Below are 24,024 nucleotides of genomic sequence, written 5' to 3' on the forward strand. Positions count from 1 at the left end.
GTTATCAGTCTCTTGTTTTTAATTCTTATTTGGACACGATAACGCTCAGAAGTTGTTTGCATTGCTAGTTTCCTAAGCATTTTTTTTCGTTTGTATTTAAAAATTAATAAAAATTGAATAATTTTCGTTTTTGAGTTCCTAATATTGTTTATTTAATTTTATACCTTTTTACACCTGGTAAGTTGCTAAACATAAACAATAATATTATTATTATTAATTTTTTTGTTTGTTTTCTATACAAACATATTAATTGAATTTCTTTTATTTATTTCAGGATGATTTTTATCGACAAAAATGGTGATTGGATTACAGCCTCTTGAATTTTCCGACTGTATCACAGACAGCCCGTATTTTCGTCAAAAACTGCATGATCATGAAAGAGAATTGCAGAAAACCAATCAACAAATCAAACGTTTAATAAAGGAATTAAAAGATTTGCTAAATGCTGCTAAAAGTGAGTTAATAAATTAATAAATTAAATAGTTATAAATTTAACAATTGCATTAAATGACATACAAAACAGTTTTATGTCAAATAGGAACCTACTTTTTTCAAAAATTTTTGTGCTCAAAAATAAATATTAGTTTTATTCTTCAGGTAGTGATTGGTATGTTAATACAATGAAATAAATGTTGATTAATGAGCATTTTGTCTAAGGTTGTAATGAGTATTTCATTATCATGATTAAGTTGTAATATGTATACCTACTTTTTATAATAGCATATGTTTGTGTTTTAGGACAATTTAATGATACATTAATTTTTTTAACACCAATATTATACTAAAACAAGAAAATGAATAACAAATCAATTATTATTGTTTAATATATTGAAACGTAATTAGACAATAAAGTATTTAACTATAATTCAAATTTAAGTATATATATTTCATTTTATATGTTTTATGGGGGTTATATACTATGTCTGTGTGTGCCGTTTGTTTTGTATAAACGCTTTATTTTGTGCCATCTTTTTCAACATATGTTTTAAGCCTACTATATGGCTATATATTATAGAATGTATTTATATTCTCATGAAGCTGTTGCCTGATATTGAAGATTATTTAATGGCTACTAATTTAATATTCCTTAATTTCAGAGATATTTTTCTAGTCTCGGCTTATTATACAACCAATAGTCGTAACTCCCTTTTTACCATGGTAATAAAATATGGTTGGTACATCTAGTATCACCTTAAGGCTAAAGTGTATCATATGGGTCCTACAAAATAAATTAATAAATTTGTATTTTTACTTCAGTTAAGGTAATTTCCTTTTTTGATATATTATTATGATTCCACAATTCAGATTAAATATTTTATTAAAATATATAGTTACATAAAACTACTAAACAAATTTAATTTTCGTTTATGTAATTCAGTTTTTCTGGAACATATTAAATAAAATCTAGGAAAACTATTATTATTATGTGGAAATGACTGAATTTCTTACTAAATAATTAAATATATTATGCAAAATCATTTAAATTTTATGAATCATACTATATTCTTGGTCAAAAAAATGAATTTTTAAGTTTTGTGATTTTACATCATCTGTTTTGTGTACATTAAACGAAATTTATCAAGTCTTAATTTAGAAATATTATCATCGTATTGTTTTATGTCTTAATCATAAGTCATATCATAGAGTACATTGTACACCTTTTTCTATTCAAAACTATCAATATATTACATAAAGCAGATAGGTTATAGATTTAAGGTAATATACATTTCTCTGATAGGCCATTGTTTACTCATGTTATATATTTTGCATTACAAAAAGACAATTTTTTATTAAATATTATAAAAGTATTATATAGATTATTGTTTTTGAAGTAATTTCTATAACATCCTATGGATTCATAAACAGTATATGCATTGTTTATTCAAATATTTATGTTTGTATAATAGTTGAAATTATGACATTTGTATATAAATTATAAATGTTAAGCATATTGCCATAAATATCTCATTTATATATAAGACTGAGATAACAATTTATGTAAGCATGCATAAATTATATAAGTCTTTAGGTAATAATACTGTTTATGAACAATTGCTTTTTCATTTAATTTATAACTTAGAACAGTTCTATTATCACTTCAATTAATTATTTCGTAACAGTAACTGCCAAGTGCTAGAATACATTATTTCTAATAAAAATTAAGATCAGTGTTTTAGAAATATATTAAGAATTGTATTAAATTTTAGCCAGTTAATAATTATTTAATTTATTTAATTTCCTTGATCGATATGATATATTGTAGTAAAAAAAACCGTTTTTATTCCACATTTTACTTAGAAAGTTAATCATTGTTATTAAACATTTATATTAATGTATTTTGATTTAAATCTAACATTAAATTAATAAGTTTGGTAAAAATAAGTAATCAAGTTACAATTCTCTAAAATTTAAATAATTTGAGAAGTCTTCATACTTCACTTTGTAGAATAATCATAATTATTATTTTAAATTCTTTTTGAAGAAAATAAATACAATATTATTGCTGCAATAGGTATACATTTAAAATCTTTGATTAGGTTTTTGTTAAATTTTAGATTCATACGCCCATCAGCTTTTTCAGCACATTTCCAAACAAAATATTTTTAATTAACAAATGTATCATTTTTTAATTTTAATTTTAGAACTTTTAGCATAATATAATAATCCTAGTTTGATTATCACAGTTAAATGCATCATTATAATATATTTAAATTAAAGATTTTATTAATTTAACTTGCAATTTTTTTCTATTTAAATTATACTTGTACTAACATAAAAAAAAATTACCGAGTGTAATAATGATTGGTTGAATTATTCTCGGAATTATATTATGATAACATGTTTAATTTTACATCCAGGCAATTTAAAAAATCTTTTCTAAAATTATTATAATATTATATACATTCTTTTACAATGTTGTATTGTTAAACATGTCCAAGAATATTTTTTTATACTTTTGGCACAAGATAAATATCCTCATCGTCTTTTAGTAGTTATATATATATTGTTATTTTGCCAACTAGGTACGCAAGTAATTTTGTTGTCTGTAGTTGGCATGAAACCTCATAATAACTGTGAAAAAGAATGCTATCATCACGTACCTAGTCGACTCATTTAAAATGCATAATCAAGTATCTAGTGTCTCCGCGATTCCATATTCGTCATTTTGTCAATCTAAGTTCAATTCTTCTTATGTTAATTACATTATGTACTTCACGGGTTGTTTATTTTACTTCGTCGTTTTTAAGATCGCTTTATATTTGTTACTTATCGTAAAACCGTGTTTGTGAATCGCACTTCATACTCTTTGAGTATAGGTAGCTACATTTTTTAAAAGAATATTTATCTTAGTTGAATAATATTGTCTACGAACAGTACGAACTAAGCGCTTTAAGATACTTAAATAGACGTTGTCACTTATGTGTTGTCTACATCGTGTTTCCGTAACGTGGACGAACACTATGAACATGCATAATACAAATTTCAACTATTCAATTTATTATTGATGATTACCAAAGATAAATTGATGTTAGTCAAACATTTAATACTGACTTTTTTTTAGTCAGATTTTATGGTATCGGAGTCGAATTAATTTTTAATAGTATCTATACTTTTGGATACCTAGATAAACTTCATAATTATTGCATATCGTTTCCATAATTCAATGATGTGCAATATTAAATTAAAACTATTATGATTTATTGGTTAGACATGAACATATATATTATAATGTATAATTAACACTGAATTTATAATTATACAAAATAAATAATGTGAATTAAAAAAAATAGCTTATATGCTAGGCATGTGTTTGTATATCGGTAATATTGAAATACAATTTTACTCATAGATTATCTTTGTTATGTCATTTACAATTTGTTTTTATTATTTGAGCATTATTGATACATTTTTCTCGAATAATTTTTCTTTTTTTGATATTTATTAGTTTTATACGAGATTTTATAGTTATTTGTATAAATCCATCTCCTTAATGACGCTGCAAGTTATGATATTAGACAATTATATACACTATTGGTTGATTAACCTGTTAAGCGTAAGCACCAATTATGGTGATCTTCCGTTATTTTTCCAGAATTTATGAAATATAGGTTAGGTACTTATATTAGGTCCAATTCAACCAATTGGAAAAATTAGATATCGTGTACCTCTTACTTGTCTATTTTTTCCACCAAAATTTTTATTTAATTTGTTTATAATTTTTTATAATTTTGTGAATAGTTGCTATTTTGAAATACATATATGTGTACACTATATAATAATTTATATTAGTTTATTGAAATAAGTGATAGATAACCCCGTGGATTACAAAATGTAACCATCCGAAGACCTATAATTGGCTCCTTGATTTAAAATAGAATTTTTATTTTATACAGACTATATTATATACAGTCAGTGACGCAACTTTGGTACATATTGGTGGGTGTGCTACCAAATATATAGGGCCCATGTACAGTGGCGTAACAATGTGGGATGGTGGAGGTGGGGGCAAAGCTCCCGCGAATACGATTTAGACCCCTTTAAAAAATATTCCTTATTTAGATATAAGCCACTTATAAGTTATTTTAAATTAATAGTTTTGTTAGGTGTGCTGTATAGCCCCCCAGAAATTTAACCCTAGTTGAGTCAGTTGAGACCATGTTCATGTACCAATAGGTCATTAAATACAATAAATACATATTGCTTGTTGTTTTTAGCTATATACATTATGTTATGCAGTTAATTTAATATACACTGCTATACTGCTTACAGATTGGTGAAGAGCATTGAACATATATAATAGGTGAGGACTGAGGAGCAAAGTGGTAGCAGCACTTAAAACCATTTATTTTCTTTCTTTTCCCAATTTAAATGTTTATTGCATTTAAATTGGGAATTAGCCGTCACAACATGGCAAAATAAAAAAAATCGAGAATATGATATAATTCAGCCCCCTGTCATTCGAAATTATTATTTTCATTATTTTGATATAATTTTGGTTAGGAGTTAGGACTGTTTCATATTATAACAAATAATAATCATTATTATTCTAAGGTATTCATTAGTTTATATTTTTTTTATAAAATAATAAGATAGTAAGATACCACTTTGTGAAAAACCTTAGTAATAAAATATATTAAACACTATCTTAATGAAAACACATATATTAACACATAATATATTATAATTTATAAAATAATAAATAATAATAAAATTGATTTCATTAAATATAGGTAGTTTTAGATTCTGAACGAAGTGATGAATGTATTGATTTTAAAATTATGTGTGTTTTTTTATTTGTCTGTGTACAGCATAAATGCTTCAATTTCTAACTTAGGGGGTGGTTTCCAATGGGAAATTAAATATCCTTGGTGCATTATAGAGGTCAAAAGTAAACATTTTCCTAAAGTTTTAAAAAAAATTGACAAAAACAAAAAAACATGTGACAGAAAAACGGGAATTTTTACGCAAAACCAGTTTTCGACCAAATCGATTTATTTATATGGTTGTAAATTGTAATTCAAAAACTAATCTCTGTAAATACTTGAAATTTTCACCAAATGTTTATGTTAGTGTTATCTATACCTATACAGTTTAATTTTAATTTTAGTGATTAAAAATTTATAAGAATACACATGCACAATTTTTTTAATAAGCATTTATAGTTCAAATTTTTACGAAATCTGTCGAAAATGCGAAAATTTGCAAGTAATTTTGAAGTTGAAAAATCATAATATTTTTTGTGTTTATAACTAAAGATTAAAAATACAACACTAAGTTTTCCATTAGTTTTCCTTCAAGTATCTATAGAGAAAACTCGAAGCATCGCTATAGGAAAAATTTTAAGTGCGTTTGAATTTTAAATGTTTACGAAATAGCGTAACGATAACGATTTATCCTCAAACGATTTTAAACATTTGTTATTATTCAAAAAGCATAAGTTGTAGATATACTTAAAGTTTTACTAGTTATTAAGATTGGCATTTTCTTTACATGATTTAATTTTCAATATATTTTGACTTTTTTTGAGATATTTATAGACAACTGAAATTTTCAATTTCAAAAAAAGTTCCAAATAGTTCGGCTACTGGCCTCGGGGCCCATTGTTATGATTTAAAGGGGACCCGGGGGTTCTTTGCACCCCTAGCACCCCCGGTTGTTGCGGCACTGTATACAGTGACTTTATATTAACTAGGAAGGTATGGATAAAAGTGAACGTGTTCATACATTATTATTGGCAATATTTTTATAATTGTAATTCTAAGTATTTTATATAGGTACTTGTAAAAATATTATTAGACAACTTGAATTTAAATTTACAACTGTTTGTAATGTGCAATTTACCTAGGTAATAAATCCTAGTAGGAAACTTGGAATCAATTTAGTATTCATCGTTGAATTCAGCTTTCTCATATTCATTTAAAAATATATGATGAGTTACACTTGATTCATATATATTATACAGCTGCAGAGTGAGTTCCCCGATTTTTTTCTTTTAATTTTTTATGCATCCCAAGCCTATCAATTTTTGCTACCTATATACATTTTAATAAAGCTTATAAATGAGAGTATACACACCAGTTTCAATATATTATCATTGTACCATATAAAAATGTGTACGATGCATTTATGTGTACCTAATAATATAACCTATACATATAATTCAGGGTAGGTTAGGTTAAGGTTAGGTGTTATTAAGGAGTTTCCAGTGGCGATACAAACTTCTATTTTTCAAATGAGAAATATTTGGGCTATTTGGCAGTTAATTTGTTTGAATATGTTGGTATATCTAAATCAAAATTATATCAAGTAGTTCCTGAGTTATTAAAATGCATAATGTATATGTCGCATCCACATAGTGAAATCACTTATTTCATGAACTGAATATCCAGATAGTGAAATTTGTCTAGATCGTGAATTTTGACGAAAATACGTATTATGTGAACATTCATTTCATGAAATGGACAATTCCTACTTATATTGAGTGCTTTGTGTGATTATTATGAAACAAGATTGTTATGTTATTTTGCAATAAATAATTATATTTTATCATAATATAATTTATAACTACCTAAACTATAACTATTCTTTTTTATATTGTTCTACGAACAAAAATATTAACAAGATAATTGGTTAACTTAAATAATAATAAATGAGCTATACAGGTACCTGTACATTTTTCTTCCTCATTATTTATTTTTACATGACGATTGATTATGGTATCGACTGTTACATATCATATTATTTTTATGACAAGCACACCTACTTGATTGGCTAGGAGTTTTTAGCTTACCCGAATAAGACAAAACATTCTTGCCCTCCTGAAATATTTTTAATCATTTCTCACACCGAATATTTAACATAATTAACTACTTGATCAGTAGTAAGAAATTGAGTTATTGATTTTTTATTGGTGATATATAATATGATAGGAGCCATGTATTAAATTTTCAAATCTTAGATATAAAAGGAAATTTTTTTATGCATTTCTAGCATAAAATAATTTACGAATTTTCGTGATTTTTACATAATATGTTGTCAAAATTTAAATGCTTATAAAAAAAAATTGTGTCTATGGATTTCTTTTATTTTTCAACTGCTATTATAAAAATATGTTAGGATTCTTATATTAAATTTTCAAATCTTAGAATTAAAAAGAAAAACTTTTATGAATTTCTATTTAAGATAATTTGAACATTGTCGTAATTCTTACGTATTTAGTCAAAATTTGAACTTTAAATGCTTATAAAAAATAATCGTGCATATGTATTTATAATATTTTTTTAACTGCTATTGTTACAATGTGTTAGAAGCCTTGTATTAAATTTTCAAGCTTTTCTTCCGAACACATAATATATCGATATTTATAGAAAAAAAAAACTAAAAAAGTTGAAAAATTAAAATGTCAAAACAAATCTAAATATTTTGAAAATTTTATCAATTATAGGAAATGCCTATATAAACATCCAGTGAAAATTTCAAGTATCTGCGGTCATTTGTTTTAGAGTTACACACAAATAAAGAATTCGCTAAAAGTGAAAATCCAATGTTGTAAAAATTTAAATTTAAAATGCTCATAAAAATTTAATTTGAATTTCCGGTGGACTTTTTATTTGTGATAAAGATTGAAAAACTTTTAAGGAATCTTGTATTAAATTTTCAAATCTTAGATTTAAAAAGAAAATTTTTTATGAATTTGTAGCTTAAAATATTTTGTTAATTTTTGTGACTTTTACGTATTTTGTCAAAATTCAAACTTTGAATGCTTATAAAAAAAAATTGTGACTATGAATTTCTTTTATTTTTCAACTGCTATTATAACAATATGCTAAGAGCCTTGTATCTTAAATTTTTGAAAATTGCACGGTGGATAGAATATACTTATATAAACATTCGGTGTAAATTTCATGTATCTATGGTAATTTGTTTTAAAGTTACATCAAAAACCAAAATCGATTTTGTCGAAAAATTAATGTGCGTAAAATTTCCCGTTTTTCCCTTAATTTTTAGTTTGTTTTTCTCGATTATTTAGAAAAGTATTAAGAATTTTTTACTTTTGACCCAAAGTACCAACTAGATTCACTTTCTGATCGAACGAGGTACTGAAGTCAAAAATCGAAGCATTTTTACTGCCCCAAAACGTGATGACACAAAAAAAAAAAACATCATGGTAAAATCAATACATTCATCGCTCCGCTCAGAATCTAAAATATCTGCTGAATAATTAAAAGTGGAAAAGTTGGTTCTTATCTGAGAAACAAAAGTTTGTTATGTTACATGATCATCAAAAAATCTCTAGTATTCGAAAATTTGGTCTTAAAGTGTATTTAAAAATTCCAAAAATCATAACCTTAATTTATGTTTAATTTAATCATAAAAATAAAGTAACCACGCTTAAAAATTAAAAATATCACCTTGTATTTATATATAATATATTTGTATAAGTACTTCCGATTTAATATAGACGTTTAAAAAATAATAATATTACTATATTAGTAACAATTAAACAGATTATTATTTATTATTTTATTGTGTTTTATGTAATTATCATTTTAAATTCTGAGCGGATCGAGGAATGTAATGGTTTTACAATGATGTTTATTTATTTTTCTTTTTAATTCTGTAAACACTTTTTCTCCCTCTAAACTTGCTCAAAAGTATTAAGTTGGTACTTTAGAGAGGTCATTTGTTTTATAAGCATTTAAAGTTCAAATTTTGACTAAATACTTAATAATTACGGCAATGTTCAAATTATCGTAGATAGAAATTCATAAAAGTTTTTCTTTTTAAATCTAATATTTGAAAATTTAATACAAGGCTCCTAACATATTTTTACAATAGCAGTTGAAAAATTAAACAAATACATAGAGACAATTTTTTTTTACCAGCATTCAAAGCTTGAACTTTGACAACATACGTAAAAATAACGAAAATTCGCAAATTATTTTGAGCTAGAAATTCATAAAAAATTTTCTTTTTTAATCTAAGATTTTAAAATTTTTAATAATTTATAATATATCCTATAAACAGATAAACCGTCTTCGCTCTGAATCGTTTTTCGTATACAATGATATAATATCATTGGATTCAAATTTAATTCCATCCATTACAGTAACCCACTTGTAACATATTGTACAGCAGAGCGATATCCACGACTTATCCGCTTTTTTATTAATTATATATAGCTATTATATGGTATTAACTTATCAGACATTTCATCGATGAGTTTGTAAATATGTGATAATAATATATGATCGTAATAATGTATCATTTATAAAAAGACATATGAATATATGATTAAATCTACCATTGGTTACATTTATGGTTTGGTATATTTTTCTTTTAAGTACCTATTGGTAGGCTTTTATTTATAATTTGGGGTATGGTAGCCGGTGGGCCTATAAAATATGTTAGAAGTCTCAAACATTTTGAAACTACTCGTTTTTTATATGACTTCTCCATATCTAATTTCACGTTATTCGTACGTTTTAGAGAATTACTCATCACAAAAAAAATTGACGTATTTGCTTGGTAGTGTTATTAAAAATTGTAGGTATTATTGGTAACTTTCATAATAATCGTACACTTGTAACTCATAAATAAAAGTTTTACATTCATATAGTTATATGATTATAATGCGAGAATTTTTTTTCGCACAATAATATTATAACAAATAGGTACGTAGTATCACTAGTATCGTATACAAGTTATTATAACCCGATGATCTGACATATTCAATATGTGAAATTGTTATGAATTATGATATTCCTGATACGTATCAGCTGTTGTATAAACCTTATATAATATTATGCATAATATGTAATCGTTTAACGTCATATTTATACACACACAAACACTCATTATATTGAATACAGGTACAGTAGGTATACACATATTGCAATATATAAATTATAATAACATTGATTTTAGAATATTTTAGATTTTATATAGTTTAATGTAATATATAATTGATTATATACATTTTATGCGTTAATGATATGGTGATTATGACTGCTAAAATAATTAATTTTTATCGAAAGTTACCGGAAATATTTATTACATCAAATTTGTTTAATAATAATATTATATATATAATACAAAAATTATAGTCATATTTTTTATGAATTTTTTGAAGATCTGTCTCGAGCACAGCGCATGGTGTCCAGTTCGCTGCAGCAATTCGATTTCGAATGCATAGGAACAACACAGACGGACGACGAGCTAGTGATCACTCGATCGTTGGCCGAATTTGGTCGCCTCATCTCGTCTATCGAAGACGAAAGAGACAGGATGGTCAGTTTATATAATATTTATATGTATGTTTGCGTTAGGTATTTTATACGTATCAACAGATGCATCATTGATGTATATTATTGTGTGTGTACAACAACGCATGTACCCGAGAAGATGTACTTATTATATAGGTACACATTTTTCTATGGAGCTAGATTTATACGGCGCGTGTGCTCGGTAGGCCCAGTTAGTAACCTTGTGTGTCAGTGAAAGTGTGACGAAGAGCATGACAAATCGGCAGTCCGATAGAGTTTAACGCACGATTTATACAATAAAATATTGCGTTCTATCGGTTTATTTTGGAGAAAAAAAATTAAATTTTTATACCACCAACACTAGTAATAGATAATAGTATTAAGACGTATTTTAGATTATTTATACAGTATGACACACCTTCGCCAAATAATCTACAAGTTTTACCCCGAAGTTTAATTTTAAAAGTTATATGGCTATTTATAGATGGTTCATATAAAATTGTAGTTTTTGTTTTCAACTTTCTCGACTTTTAAAATTGCTTACAGCTTCATATCGATACAATTGAATCGTGTGCCTAGTTTCTTAAAATGTTGAAAAATAATATATTTATGTAAATAACGAAATCGAAAAGCTATCTGCATGAGCCCGCTTTACAATTTTTTTCGTTTAAAATGTTTTCTCTTTGTTATTATTTTAATAGTATCATATGTCAATAATTTATCAAGATATAAAAATGTATGTATACAATAGAAAATTATTTATCTAATCGAAAAGTAATATATTTTAGCGGATTATGACGCAACTTTCCCTTATTAAGATTATATATTAGCTGTTTGATATTATTGTTTTGTTCAATTATTTTATTCTATAATTTATTATGAATAGGTAATTTCATAGTCATTCTATCCAATTACGTTTAAATAAATATATACAATATAATGTAGATAATAAAGAAACTTAATAATTGTTGTAAAAGGTTGTGTGCTTTAGGTAGGTTGGTAGGTATCCATTTATTATTATTTTAAACCGAATTAACACTTTTTATTTTATTTAGATAAGCCACAAGAACCCGGATTATTACTTAGACTTATACGTATAAAAACCATTTAACCGTTACTGTAGTTACAAGATTATACAATATTATGTAATATAAACTTTATACTAATAGATTTTGTTGCAGTTAATTTGGGTGAATGATCCAAAATTAGTATTTATTGGTAATTATTAATTACTAAAGTATTATTTCCAATAATTAGACATCTAAATTTCGTCTATTATTCTTAAATTGGTCAAATCCTTATGTTTATTAGCAACGCACTAATATGTAATAATGATCAAATAAAATTATCAATTTGATTAATGATTAATAGGATCTCTTCAAAATAGTGGCATAATTAGAAATTTGGTTGGGGGGGGGAATTATATGTTTTTAGCAAAATCTGTAAGCCTCATACAGTAACCTACCCCACCAAATATAGAATGTTAGCAGTAAAATAAAGGTTTGGGGGGGGGATTTATTAAGCACTGATCCAGAATTGATTTACTGGGAGGGAGGCATCTTGGATAAAATTTTATCCAATCGGCAAGGCAATATATTTTATCAGCCCGCTGGAAACAGTCATTCTAGAATTCGTCAGGTCTACGGGGGGGGGAGGGCATCGACCCTTGCACCCCCTTAGATATATGCCTGAGATCTATCCCCCTCGTGGTCTTATCCCCCTTAATTACGTCCCTGCTTCAAAATACATGTGATTGTTAATTACATATTATAAAAGCTCACTTTATTTTTTTATCTTTACAGTTGGCCAGAGCCTATGACCAATTCATAATCCCTTTGGAAAATTTCAGAAAAGAACACATTGGTGGCGTAAAGGTAAAACAAAATTAATATCGAATATTATAATTTTTATTGAGTTATTGCTATAATACGGATTACGGTTTACTTTTTTTGAAATATGTGTATACGTATTTTCATAGTAAATAAGTTCATCAAGATCGACATTATTGTATACTAAATTAATAATAAGATCCAATGTTGTCAAAATGTTAATACCAAATACTAGTCGCTGTCAAAATGTTAATACCAAATACTAGTCGTTGTCAACCTTTATGGGTTCACGGCTCCTTTTGTTGTTGAAATATAATATAAGTATACGGCTCCCATATCTACGAACATTTAAAATAAACAAATTTACGTTATTTAATCATTTTAATCTAACTTTATTTAATGATAAACATTTAGTTATTAATAATAGAAAACATTTTTTATTTTGAGATTTATTTTTTTACAATTTAAAAATTAATACATACAATTATAATAATTTTAATATCTAATGGAATAGTTGGGTGGGCTTGAATATACTATACAGTTTTCAAAATAATCGTCAAACCAAATATTTTTTCAATTGAATATTAAAAAACGTAGATATTATATATCAACAAATAATTTGTAACCTATTATTATTACTATTGTAACTTACAATAGTGGGTCACTGTAATGGGTGCCGTTTAATTTTAATCTATAATGTTAAAATATCATTGTAACTATAAAAGAAGCGATTTTGAGCTGAGACGGCCTGTCAGTCAGCCTATATATAATAATAATATTTTTAATTACGACAAAATGATTAAAATGATTATTTTTCGTTTAAATATCTAATTTCGTCCAAGTTTGATCTCAAAATAGCGGCTCTATAAAACCCGTGTTTATATAATATATAAATAAATATTCAGATGATTTTTTGGTGACAGTAAAAACAACTTACTACGTGTTACGTGATATCTTGTTTTAAATTTTTAAGTCATAGATATATAAACTGAAAATATTATAAATTTGTAACTTTTTAATTTTAATTTTATTAAAATGTATTTACAATATCTGTTTAAAGAATAATACAATTAGTAAATAGGTTAACATAGAATTCTATATTAGACGTGACAACGACAACGTGCCGGACAGATATGTCCATCTAGTACAAACTCATCTAATACAAAAGTTGATGGATACTCTCCAATAACCGAATGCAGTATGTTTCTGTAGTTGTAGTACATAAATCTAAATTCGAATAATTATCATTTAAATATTTAATAGACATGCCTTTATCTTTACTACCTAGTACCTACTTATATACATTTAATTAGGCTGGCTTAACTTTTTACTACATTTTCGTGTATAGTTGGATGATATAGGTGTTTTCATATATAGTCAGCTTTTTACATTTTTACGATCGATGACAAAATTCCAAGAAAAAAATTATAACCCGTTGGCCAATTTCGAAAATTATTTTATTGAATGGTAAAAATCTCTTTAACTTTGTTGTTAATAAGAATTTAGAAAATAAATAATATTTTTTTCCAGATAAAGATTCTAGGAAATCTATATGCAACATCTGCAAGCATACGCAACCTAACCTAACCTCTCTGCAGGTCAATTTTAAACTAATTTGGCCTGCCAAAATGATCTTAATCTAATATATAGCGTTCACTCTTTTACATATTATTCTTGAGCCATTGAAAAATAAACTAACCAAGTTTTAAATCTTACTAGCACAATAACACCTATATGTACACTTAAACTCATCGTTCTTTAATCATGCCCGGATTAGACAAATTCAGCCAACCGAGTTTTTTGTGCTTTATCGGCTCACTTACAAACTTAATATCAATAATACCTACAACCATATTCTATTATCTGTGTAAGTCCAACACTTAGACTCCATTTTTCAACTTTAAAATATTAATACATTTTCAGTCAACGGATTGAAAAACCATGACTTAAACGGCCCGAAATTGTTGCGCCCCACCGAGTTTTACTCGGTAACTAGCCAGGCCAATCCGGCCCTTAATTATACATCTTGCAAAAATGTCGATATGATGACTATAATCTATATTATCACATTTAAGTTGCTTCTTCATGGTAAAAATTTATCCTTTTTAAAAAAAATAATGTCATTTCATCCAAAATTTCCCTTGAAATAAATATATTTTTCACAAAAGTTAACACTGAATTTAAATCATCCTTCTTTACCCACTTTTTTTACAATTGTCATTAAGGGCTCTACAAATTTACATTGTTCCTATCCTAAATATTTTAATTTTTAATGGAAGCCTAGAATATCCACCAGCAGCTCCATTGCTACTTCTTAATATATTATTATAAAAACAAGACAAAAATATAGTCAAAGTTGATATAACTTGCCCGCTGCCCTAATAGGAATATAATTATTACTTTCTTGTAAAATTTCCATAATAGCTGATGGTCAACTAACATTACTTTTCTTATAAGTACTGATTTTATGTTCTAAGTTTCTTACAACCCTGAATATTGATACGTAATTTCAATAATAAAATAGGTACTTTTATTCAGTTTCATTTAAAAGTATAGATTTAAAAGTTAATGGTTTTGCTGCACCATCTGTTAAAATACATAAAAAATGCCACATCAATGCTTTTTTTCAACCCAATACATAAGTTTCAAAAAAGAATCAATTATTCATCAGAATATTTTTTTTAACTTAATACAAAGGTCAATCATACACTTGTAGAATCGCTTTAACCTTATAGCTATATTTTCAAATTGCCTGAGATCAAACAAAATATGTACCATCAATCAACATTTGTGACTGCCATTGTTTCAGTGTTCCTTATCAACTGTAGGTACCTACGTCTTCCCGGATTCGAGCGTTTAATTATTACCAAACCCTTTTATCATTTTGACTCGTCACAAATATAATATTTTTTCATTATATTAAATGTTAAATTAATTAACACGGCTTATATGTGCCTAATTCTAACCAATAGTTATACATTTCATTTTTAAATACATAGTTAGTCAGAATATAACAAATCATAAAAACTTGAGTTCTTGACCTAACAAAACGCATAGTTTACAGTTTTGTAAAAATTATTATATATACGCGACAAACCAAATAGAGGCATCGGAAATAGGAATCTTCGTTCATTACCTATTTTAGATGTATATGTTTCGCGACTCGTACTAGGAAAGTACGTGCTTTGCTTATTTTTTTCCTCGTTGACGTTATTATTGTTCCGTTGCACGTCATAATAGTGGTTGGCACTCAGATTCTTATTGCCATTAATCGCCGGTGGGCGGTGATACGATTAATGCAAAACAATATTATAAACGTTTGGCTGATAACGAAGGTTTAGGAATTAAATTGTGGTTGTGTCGTCGAACCCTATACTCTGGCGTTTTTTAGATTCTGAACGAAATGATGAATATATTGATTTTACAATGATGTGTTTTTTTTGTTTGTTTGTTTTTGTGTCTGTGTACAGCATAACTAGTCGAAATAATGTTTCAATTTCAAACTTTGGGGGTGGTTTCCGATGTAAAAGTGAATATCCTTGGTGCATTATAGAGGTACAAGGCTCCTAACACATTGTAATAACAGCAGTTGAAAAATATTAATAATATATAGCCACAATTTTTTCTTACAAGCATTCACATTTTAATTTTGACAACATACGTAAAAATCATGAAATTTCGTAAATTATTTTATCCTAGAAATTCATAAAAAAATTTCCTTTTATATCTAAGATTTGAAAATTTAATACAAGGCTCCTAAAATATTTTTACAATAGCAGTTGAAAAATAAAAAAAATGAATAGTCTCGTTTTTTTTTACAAGCATTTAAATTGACAACATACGTAAAAATCACGTAAATTCACAAATTATTTTAAGCTAGAAATTCGTAAAAAATTTTCTTTTTAAATCTAAGATTTGAAAATTTATAATAATCTATAATATATCCTAGACAGATAAACCGTCTCCGTTCAGAATCGTTTTTCGTATACAATGATACATATCATTGCATTCAAATTTAACCTACCCTAGTCAAAGATCCACCCCACCCCCTAATGTACAGCAGAGCGACATCCACTTACCCGCTTTTTTTTTTTAATACTGTGTGGCTGGGGGCTAGAAATAATCAAACAACTAAAGTTTCCAATTCACCACAGAAATTTAGATAATTTAATACTTATTATGTATACGAGTTGATACCTATTATATACAATGGCCCTAATAGTATTAGGCACGTGTATTAAATTCATTGCGACAAATTTTAATTCACAAATGGGTTTTCTATATATTAAGATATTAAGTAGAAGTATTTACTTGTGACAGTATGGAATGTTGGGAGTCATATACTCATATTGTAATTTTATTAGGACCGAGTTAATTTTAATAAGCTTGGTGCCATTGATTTTGTCGATCATGACTGGATAATAAATTAATTCCCTAAATTAGATAGTTAAGCCAGTTTTTCTGATAATAATAAAACATTTTTTTGTTGAAAATATTTTGTTCGTTTTTTTAGTTAAAAATATAAAATTCAATTTTTATTTAAAAAAAAATATGTAACATAATGTGATATAAAGTTAATATCATAAAAGGATTATTATGCTAACTACAATATTTAAAAATTCTCAAAATATTTTATAAATTTAAAATTTGAATTTCAAAGCATTTTCTGTATCTTATGGAAACATTATACTTAGACATTTCTTTTAATTCAATTTATAAATTTTCACCAAATTTATTTTATAAGGAACTCATTTCAATTTATATATTATGTTATTAAATGGTACCTTGAATTCTAGGAAGGGAAGAAAAAATTTGAAAAACAAACTACTAAATTTTGTCAAAGCCAAGAACGTTATTTAAATTTGTCTACTAAAAAACAAGATTCAGTACTTCAAGAGGTTTGACTTTACTATTACTTTTTGTTCATTAATATAAATTGTGCTCTTTTGTTTACTGTTATAACATATAATTTTATATTTCTAGGCTGATGCAACATTAGAAATGGAACAACGGCATTTTTGTCAAGCTAGTCTTGAGTATGTGTTTTTACTACAAGAAGTTCAAGAAAGAAAGAAATTTGAATTTGTCGAAACCGTAAGTTATTTGATTTGTAGTATTTAAAAGTTTGATGCATTATTGTCTAGGGCTTCTCATAGGGTTTTTATTATATTTTAAAATTGTCAATTGTTTGAATATCTTAAAATACCGTAACTCGCTATAAAATTAAAATATATTAAAAAGCCTATGAAAGGCCCTAGATAATAATATTACCTTTAATTTTTATATGATGTCAATTCACTCTAAATTTTAAATTAACTTAGCTAAATGTGATCTTCTGAGTGTAAAATTTGCTATGTTATGTAATTGTAAGATTGAGACAACACATGCTGGTATAGCGTCCTCTTAACTCTACAGTCTTAAAAAAAAAATTATTTATTATAATAGTAATGTAACTACTACAGTAGATTATGTTTTAAATGGAAAATTATGTTAGGTAGTCAATATTCCTCCAATAACTTAATAAATGCGTAATTTTCATGGTTGTATTGTCCATCTGCCTAAGTTTCTGATGAGTCAGTATGGACCAGGATAGAAGGGTCTTTTCTCTTCTTCTAATAATTTTTAGACATATCAGGAAAAATAAATTTATTACATTTGGACCCCTCCCCTCAGCATCACAAAAAAATTATTCCTTGTTATGCTACTGTCAAACTCACTACTATCTTTAAAACATTATGCACTTATATTGGTACATTTTTCAATATTAAATAAACTTTATCTGATCAGTTACGTACCAAGAGAAAAGTTGAGCTTTCTATCGATATCATTTTTTTAAGGATTTAAGTGATAAACATTTTTGTTTTTAGATGTTAGGTTTCATGTTCAGTTGGTTGACTTTTTATCATCAAGGACATGAAGTCAATGAAGATTTTAAACCGTATATGCGTGAATTGCAGTTTAGAATACAAAAAGTAAGTATTTAATATCATTGAGAATGTTGTCAATGGACTTTTGGCATAATATATTAACATGTTTGCTTGTGTGTATGTTTATGCTAATATTAGACTAGAGACAATTTTAACGAGACTCGTGACAAAACGGAATCTTTAATGAGAAAAATGCTGGAAATGAGACAGTCGGTAGGATATTTGTGTAGTTGATTGCACCAATATTTATTTGTTTTGACATTAATATAGGTTTATTATTGTTTTCTCTTTAGAAATCTTTGGAAACTAACATCAATAATCAGAAAGTTACAAGAGAAGGATATCTATTTCTTCTAGAAAGAAGTATATTAACTTTTTAAATTCAAAAATATTATTACTCATTTGTTTATATAATTTTTATTTTTAGAGCTTCCAGGATTTAAAAATACTGGTCAAGCAACCAAATGGTTACAAAATAAATCATTAGGAGGTATAAAACTTATATGAATTGGGTTTATTATTAAAGATCACAGTTTTTATAATTATAATTTTCTTCATGATTTCAGATGCCCTTAGTACCACTACATGGACTAAACACTATTGCATATATCGAAGAGAGACTAAAGAATTTGAAATGATAACTTTTAACCAAATGATTGGAAAATTTGTATGCTTTAATTTGTTGTATATTTACATAAAAAGTTATTTCATTGATTTGTGTTTTAGAATACTTCTGAAAAAATGATAATTTCATCATGTATTCGTCGAATGTCTGATTCAATTGACAAACGATTTTGTTTTGATCTCACTAGTGATGATAGGTATAATATTGATTTATTATCAAGATTTCTGTTGCTTTATGTGCAAGTTAATGTTTTTTTTTTTTTCTAAGGCCTGGAGTGATATATACATTTCAAGCATTATCCGAAGAAGATCGTAAACTATGGATGGATGTTATGGATGGCAAAGAACCGGTACCTGAACATATTCAAATTTTGTGTGTCCGATTCATAATATTGATCATTTTTTGTTTAATAGGAGTATGGTGTACCCTCTGTACCAACGTTAAGTAATGATAATAATATATTCTTGGATGATGCTGGATTCAATTTTGTGACTAAGTGTATTCAAACAGTTGAACTTCGAGGTATTTATTGATAGAATATTTATATTTGATTAACTAAACACATTAGCTTAATATTAATTTTATTATTATTAACAGGTTTAGATGAACAAGGGTTATATCGAGTTGGAGGTGTAAGTTCTAAAATAACTAAACTCTTGGCGATGGGTTTGGATCGTCGAAAAACAAATAATGGGCTAAATTCGCTAAGCTTTCTCGATGATTGTATTGAATGGGAGACTAAAACTATTACTAGTGCTTTAAAGTTATATTTGAGAAATTTGCCAGAACCGTTAATGACGTTTAAGTACCATAATGCTTTTATATCAGCTGCCAGTAAGACTATTCATTATTGACATTGTGATTTTTTTTCATACCTAATGTTCTCTGTCTTTTTTGTGTAATCTATTTTAGAACAAGAAATAAGATTAAGGCGTATAAACGATGTACACATTCTTTTACATAAAATTCCAAAGCAAAATTTCAATATGTTGGAACTGTTAGTTAAACATTTATGCAAGTATGTGACCATCTATTTTTTTTTTAAATATTAACTAAACAAACTCACATTTAAATATTTTATTGTAGTGTTGTGACTCATAGTGAACAGAATCTCATGACAGTTAGCAATATAGCTGTATGTTTTGGTCCAACACTCATGAGACCTGAACGTGAAACAGTTGCAGCTATAATGGATATTAAATTTTGTAATGTAGTGGTTGAAATATTAATTGAAAACTATACAAAGGTAATGCTTAAGATAATATTAGACCATTTGAATTTTATTGAGGAAGCAATTTAATTTAGGTTTTCAAAACTGAACCTGACCTAGAAGTAGAATATGAACCCACTCCGGGACCGCAACAGCCTACCTCATCACAAAAAATGAAATATTCGCCCGTTACTCCAGCAGTTACTCATGTGAGTACATTTTAAGTTTAAGCTCCTAACAACAAGTTTATAATCTATGTTTTGTTCAGGCAATTATAAAATCATACTATGATGGACCAATGTTAAGTACTAGTTTGCATAATGTAGGTGCAATACCTCCTACTATTCCGTCACATTCAATACCCATACCAAATTCAAACAGGGTAAATTTAAATTATTTTTATTTAATACAATTAAATAAATTTATAAAATTTAATTGCGTATACAGTAACAATAGACTATTAAAGTATAAAATATAACATTATTCTTTCTAAATAATTTAATCATAATATATTGGCTTTAAAACAGTTTGATTAATTAAAATCAAGCTTAAAAAGATATAAATTTATGATTAAATAACAAGTTTAAATTATTTTTAATGCTTAACATATTTTTTTTTTTTAGTTGAGTCTCACGTCATCTACTTCAAGTGCACTATCAGAATCTAATCTCCATAATCTGAACACATACAGTAAACCATCAACGCATACTGCAAGTCCAAATAAAAGTTATTACTATAATGTGGACACCATACAGAATATAGCTAACACTAGTTCTAGTAGTTCAAACGAATCTGTTTGTTCTGTATTTTCTTTGGAAAATCCACAAATGCAACCATCTAGGGCACCGCAGAAAACCAAAAGAAGTATTAAAATGGGTGTGCATTATGCAACGAGTTACAGACCTCAAGACACTGTGTAGGTTTTTTCTAGGGAAACAACAGCTTGGATGCATGTATTTTGATCACAAATTATTAATATTATAGGGTAGTGGATAGACTAACTGAAATAATATTTAAATGTTTCTAATTATGAAAATATTTGTGTGTTTTTTTTTTAAATTTTATTAATCCTTACAGTGTTATTGACAAATTTGGTTGAAACAAAACAATATTTTTTTTACAATTAATTATTTAAATTAGTCTAAACTAATTTCATCATCTCACCTGGTATAATATAATTGAGACATTTATACGAACATGGGTTTAATTCTTACTCACTTTTTATAGAATACCAAGAAAACTTTGGAGAATTAAATTTATCAAGATAATTGTCTGCAGTATCACCAAGTGTTTTTTTTAATTTCTTTTATATTTCAATTATTATAATAGGTCTATAATTACTTTGATATTTAAAAAAAAAAAAAACTTATTCTATTTTCCATGTTATGTGTCTGTAATAAGGAGAAAAAATATGAGTGTATATACTCAATTTGAATTAATTAATCACATATTGATGATTTTATACTTTTTCTCAACTAGAGAATTCTTACATATCCCAATTTTCTCTTTCATTATACTAATACTTATTAGTTATAAGCTAATACTGTTGATTAAAAACAACTTCTTTTGGAAATTTATTAAGCAAAATTTCAGAATAATGGTGTAAGGCCATTGTTTTTATAAGTGTTTCAATCATTATATGTATGCAATAATAACAATGTATTTAAGCACTAACACTAGTGGCGTCATTTGAATTGCACAAGGTATACATGCTTATTTAAAATCTATTATTATTGTATTTTGGACTATTTATTGAATTGGTTGACCGAAAAGTGGATAAAATTAAAATCTAGTCTGCATTTAGATGTGCATACCGAAAAGAAAATTTAAATGACGCCACTGACTAACACTTATTTAATATTTATTTTAAGTCACTAATACAATTGCATTACTATGTATTTTTTTTTTTTTATGGTGTTGGAATAAGTGGTTCATACCTGGCGTCATTAGTTGGTTGTAACATTAATCCTCCGTCACACTTAACATTAAGGTTAACACTATGTTTAATTAGTCTTTTTCGTTTTACATACATTAACATCTTTGGTGGCTGTCAATTATACTTGATTATGAAATTAACTATTTACCATTGCTTGGCCAAGGACTAAAGATAAATTTATGTGTTTTATAATTTGTCATTTAAATCATATTACTTCAATTGCATAGATAACTTGTCAGTGTAATAATCAGACATACCCACTGAATTGTATAATTATGATTTGGAAATATGAACTTTAACCCAGGGGTGTCCAATCTACATCAGATTTTAATGTAATCCCTACATCAATTTCAAAACCATCAATTACTTATATATCATATTATTATAAGAAAAAAAATATGTTAGGTTATGTAAACAAAAACTTATTAAAAATAAAATACACCTTTAAATGATTTAATAGTATATGAATGTTTAATCATATCTGTAATTGGATAGCAACAGCATGATAATAATCATCAATGATTAATATATGCAATATTAATAATCATAAGGGTGATCAAAACATTAAATTCCGATTTCCCCGACTTTAATTGATTAATTAATTTTATATAACAAAGCTATTTCAATTTTCTCATTAGATTTATTGTTATTTTTAAAAACATTTTCTTCTTTTAAGTAAATGTTATTTTCCCTCTTTTAATTATAATTTCGATTTATTTTAAAAGTATAGGTATGTGACTCATGATAACTTCTACTCTCTTAATGTGGCTTAACATTTTCAAAAGGTTGGACTCCCCTGCTTTAAACGTTTAGAATTTACCTATAAAAATTTGACAAATGTTAACTACAGCTTTTTCTACTTTCATTTATGCTTTTTTTGTATTCCTTGTACAAAGCTTACTAATGTGTAAACATTTTTATACCACCAAAGTATTAACTTATTTTGTCTTTCTAATTTTATACACTACAACATTATGCTTGTTTTATGTTTGTAGAAGAGTTCGTACTTTGTATGCATGTCTCGGAGAAAATGATGGCGAACTGTCATTTGAGCCAAACCAAATAATTACAAACGGTATTACTAATTTTTCTTTTTTTTTTAATTTTTAATTTATTGAATAATTTCAGTTCATTTTGCTCATTAATATATTATGTATTCTTAAAAGTTTCTATTTGTTTACAGTGCGATCTTCGTGTGAACCTGGCTGGCTGGAAGGTACGCTGAATGGCAAGACCGGCCTTGTACCAGAAAACTATGTTGAACTATTACCATGATAGTTTTAACTAGATAAAAACTTTTTCCTACTTACTAGGACAAGTGCATTTTGTTTTTAATTTATATTTGTTATTGCTTTTTGTTATGTAATTGGGCCTAAAGATCATTTGTTAATGCGCACATAAAGAAGCAGAGTTACCAAAGAACATTGCAATGCATAGGTACTAGTTTCTGTAACTAGTATGCTAACTTCAATACATTCACATCACTGAAGTTTTATGTGATCTCAATATTATCATGATTTTAATTTGAGTACAAATTTTTCTTTAAATTTTCAGATAGATTTTGTTTCATTTTATCCCCCCTAAATGTTTGGCCCATTATTTTATGAATACTTATTTTTATTATTATTATTTATATTATTAAATAATCTTTTCATATATTTAAGTATCTAGGTTTAAAATTTTATTTTTGTGATAAAATTATATTACTTCATATCATTGGTGTATAATTCA

At 26.5% G+C, this 24,024-nt stretch overlaps 1 protein-coding gene across 5 annotated transcripts; it reads left to right on the plus strand.

Annotated features, from left to right (window-relative positions):
• The first annotated feature begins 13 nt into the window (after positions 1-13).
• Positions 14-24,013, plus strand: Graf (GTPase regulator associated with FAK). 5 transcript variants are annotated; one of them, XM_015512795.2, is made up of 23 exons: positions 15-177; positions 275-454; positions 10,634-10,791; positions 12,569-12,640; positions 17,392-17,493; positions 17,579-17,689; positions 18,463-18,567; positions 18,661-18,735; positions 18,816-18,885; positions 18,950-19,012; positions 19,089-19,189; positions 19,249-19,343; positions 19,415-19,496; positions 19,561-19,669; positions 19,745-19,981; positions 20,060-20,165; positions 20,234-20,393; positions 20,453-20,566; positions 20,626-20,739; positions 20,981-21,273; positions 22,285-22,347; positions 23,289-23,368; positions 23,477-24,013. In XM_015512795.2, the coding sequence occupies exons 2-23, from the start codon at positions 295-297 to the stop codon at positions 23,566-23,568; spliced, it is 2,562 nt and encodes an 853-aa protein (XP_015368281.2). In that variant the 5' UTR covers positions 15-177; positions 275-294; the 3' UTR covers positions 23,569-24,013. The 5 variants fall into 5 exon arrangements, with proteins under 5 accessions (XP_089075308.1, XP_015368281.2, XP_089075309.1 ...); XM_089219182.1 differs by lacking the exon at positions 18,661-18,735 and having other exon boundaries at positions 14-177; XM_015512797.2 differs by lacking the exon at positions 22,285-22,347 and having other exon boundaries at positions 16-177.
• The last annotated feature ends 11 nt before the right edge of the window (positions 24,014-24,024 follow it).

Source organism: Diuraphis noxia, unplaced genomic scaffold, assembly GCF_037042655.1.
Source record: "Diuraphis noxia isolate RWA-SAM2 unplaced genomic scaffold, SU_Dnox_SAM2 contig0002, whole genome shotgun sequence".
Lineage (NCBI taxonomy): Eukaryota > Metazoa > Arthropoda > Insecta > Hemiptera > Aphididae > Diuraphis > Diuraphis noxia.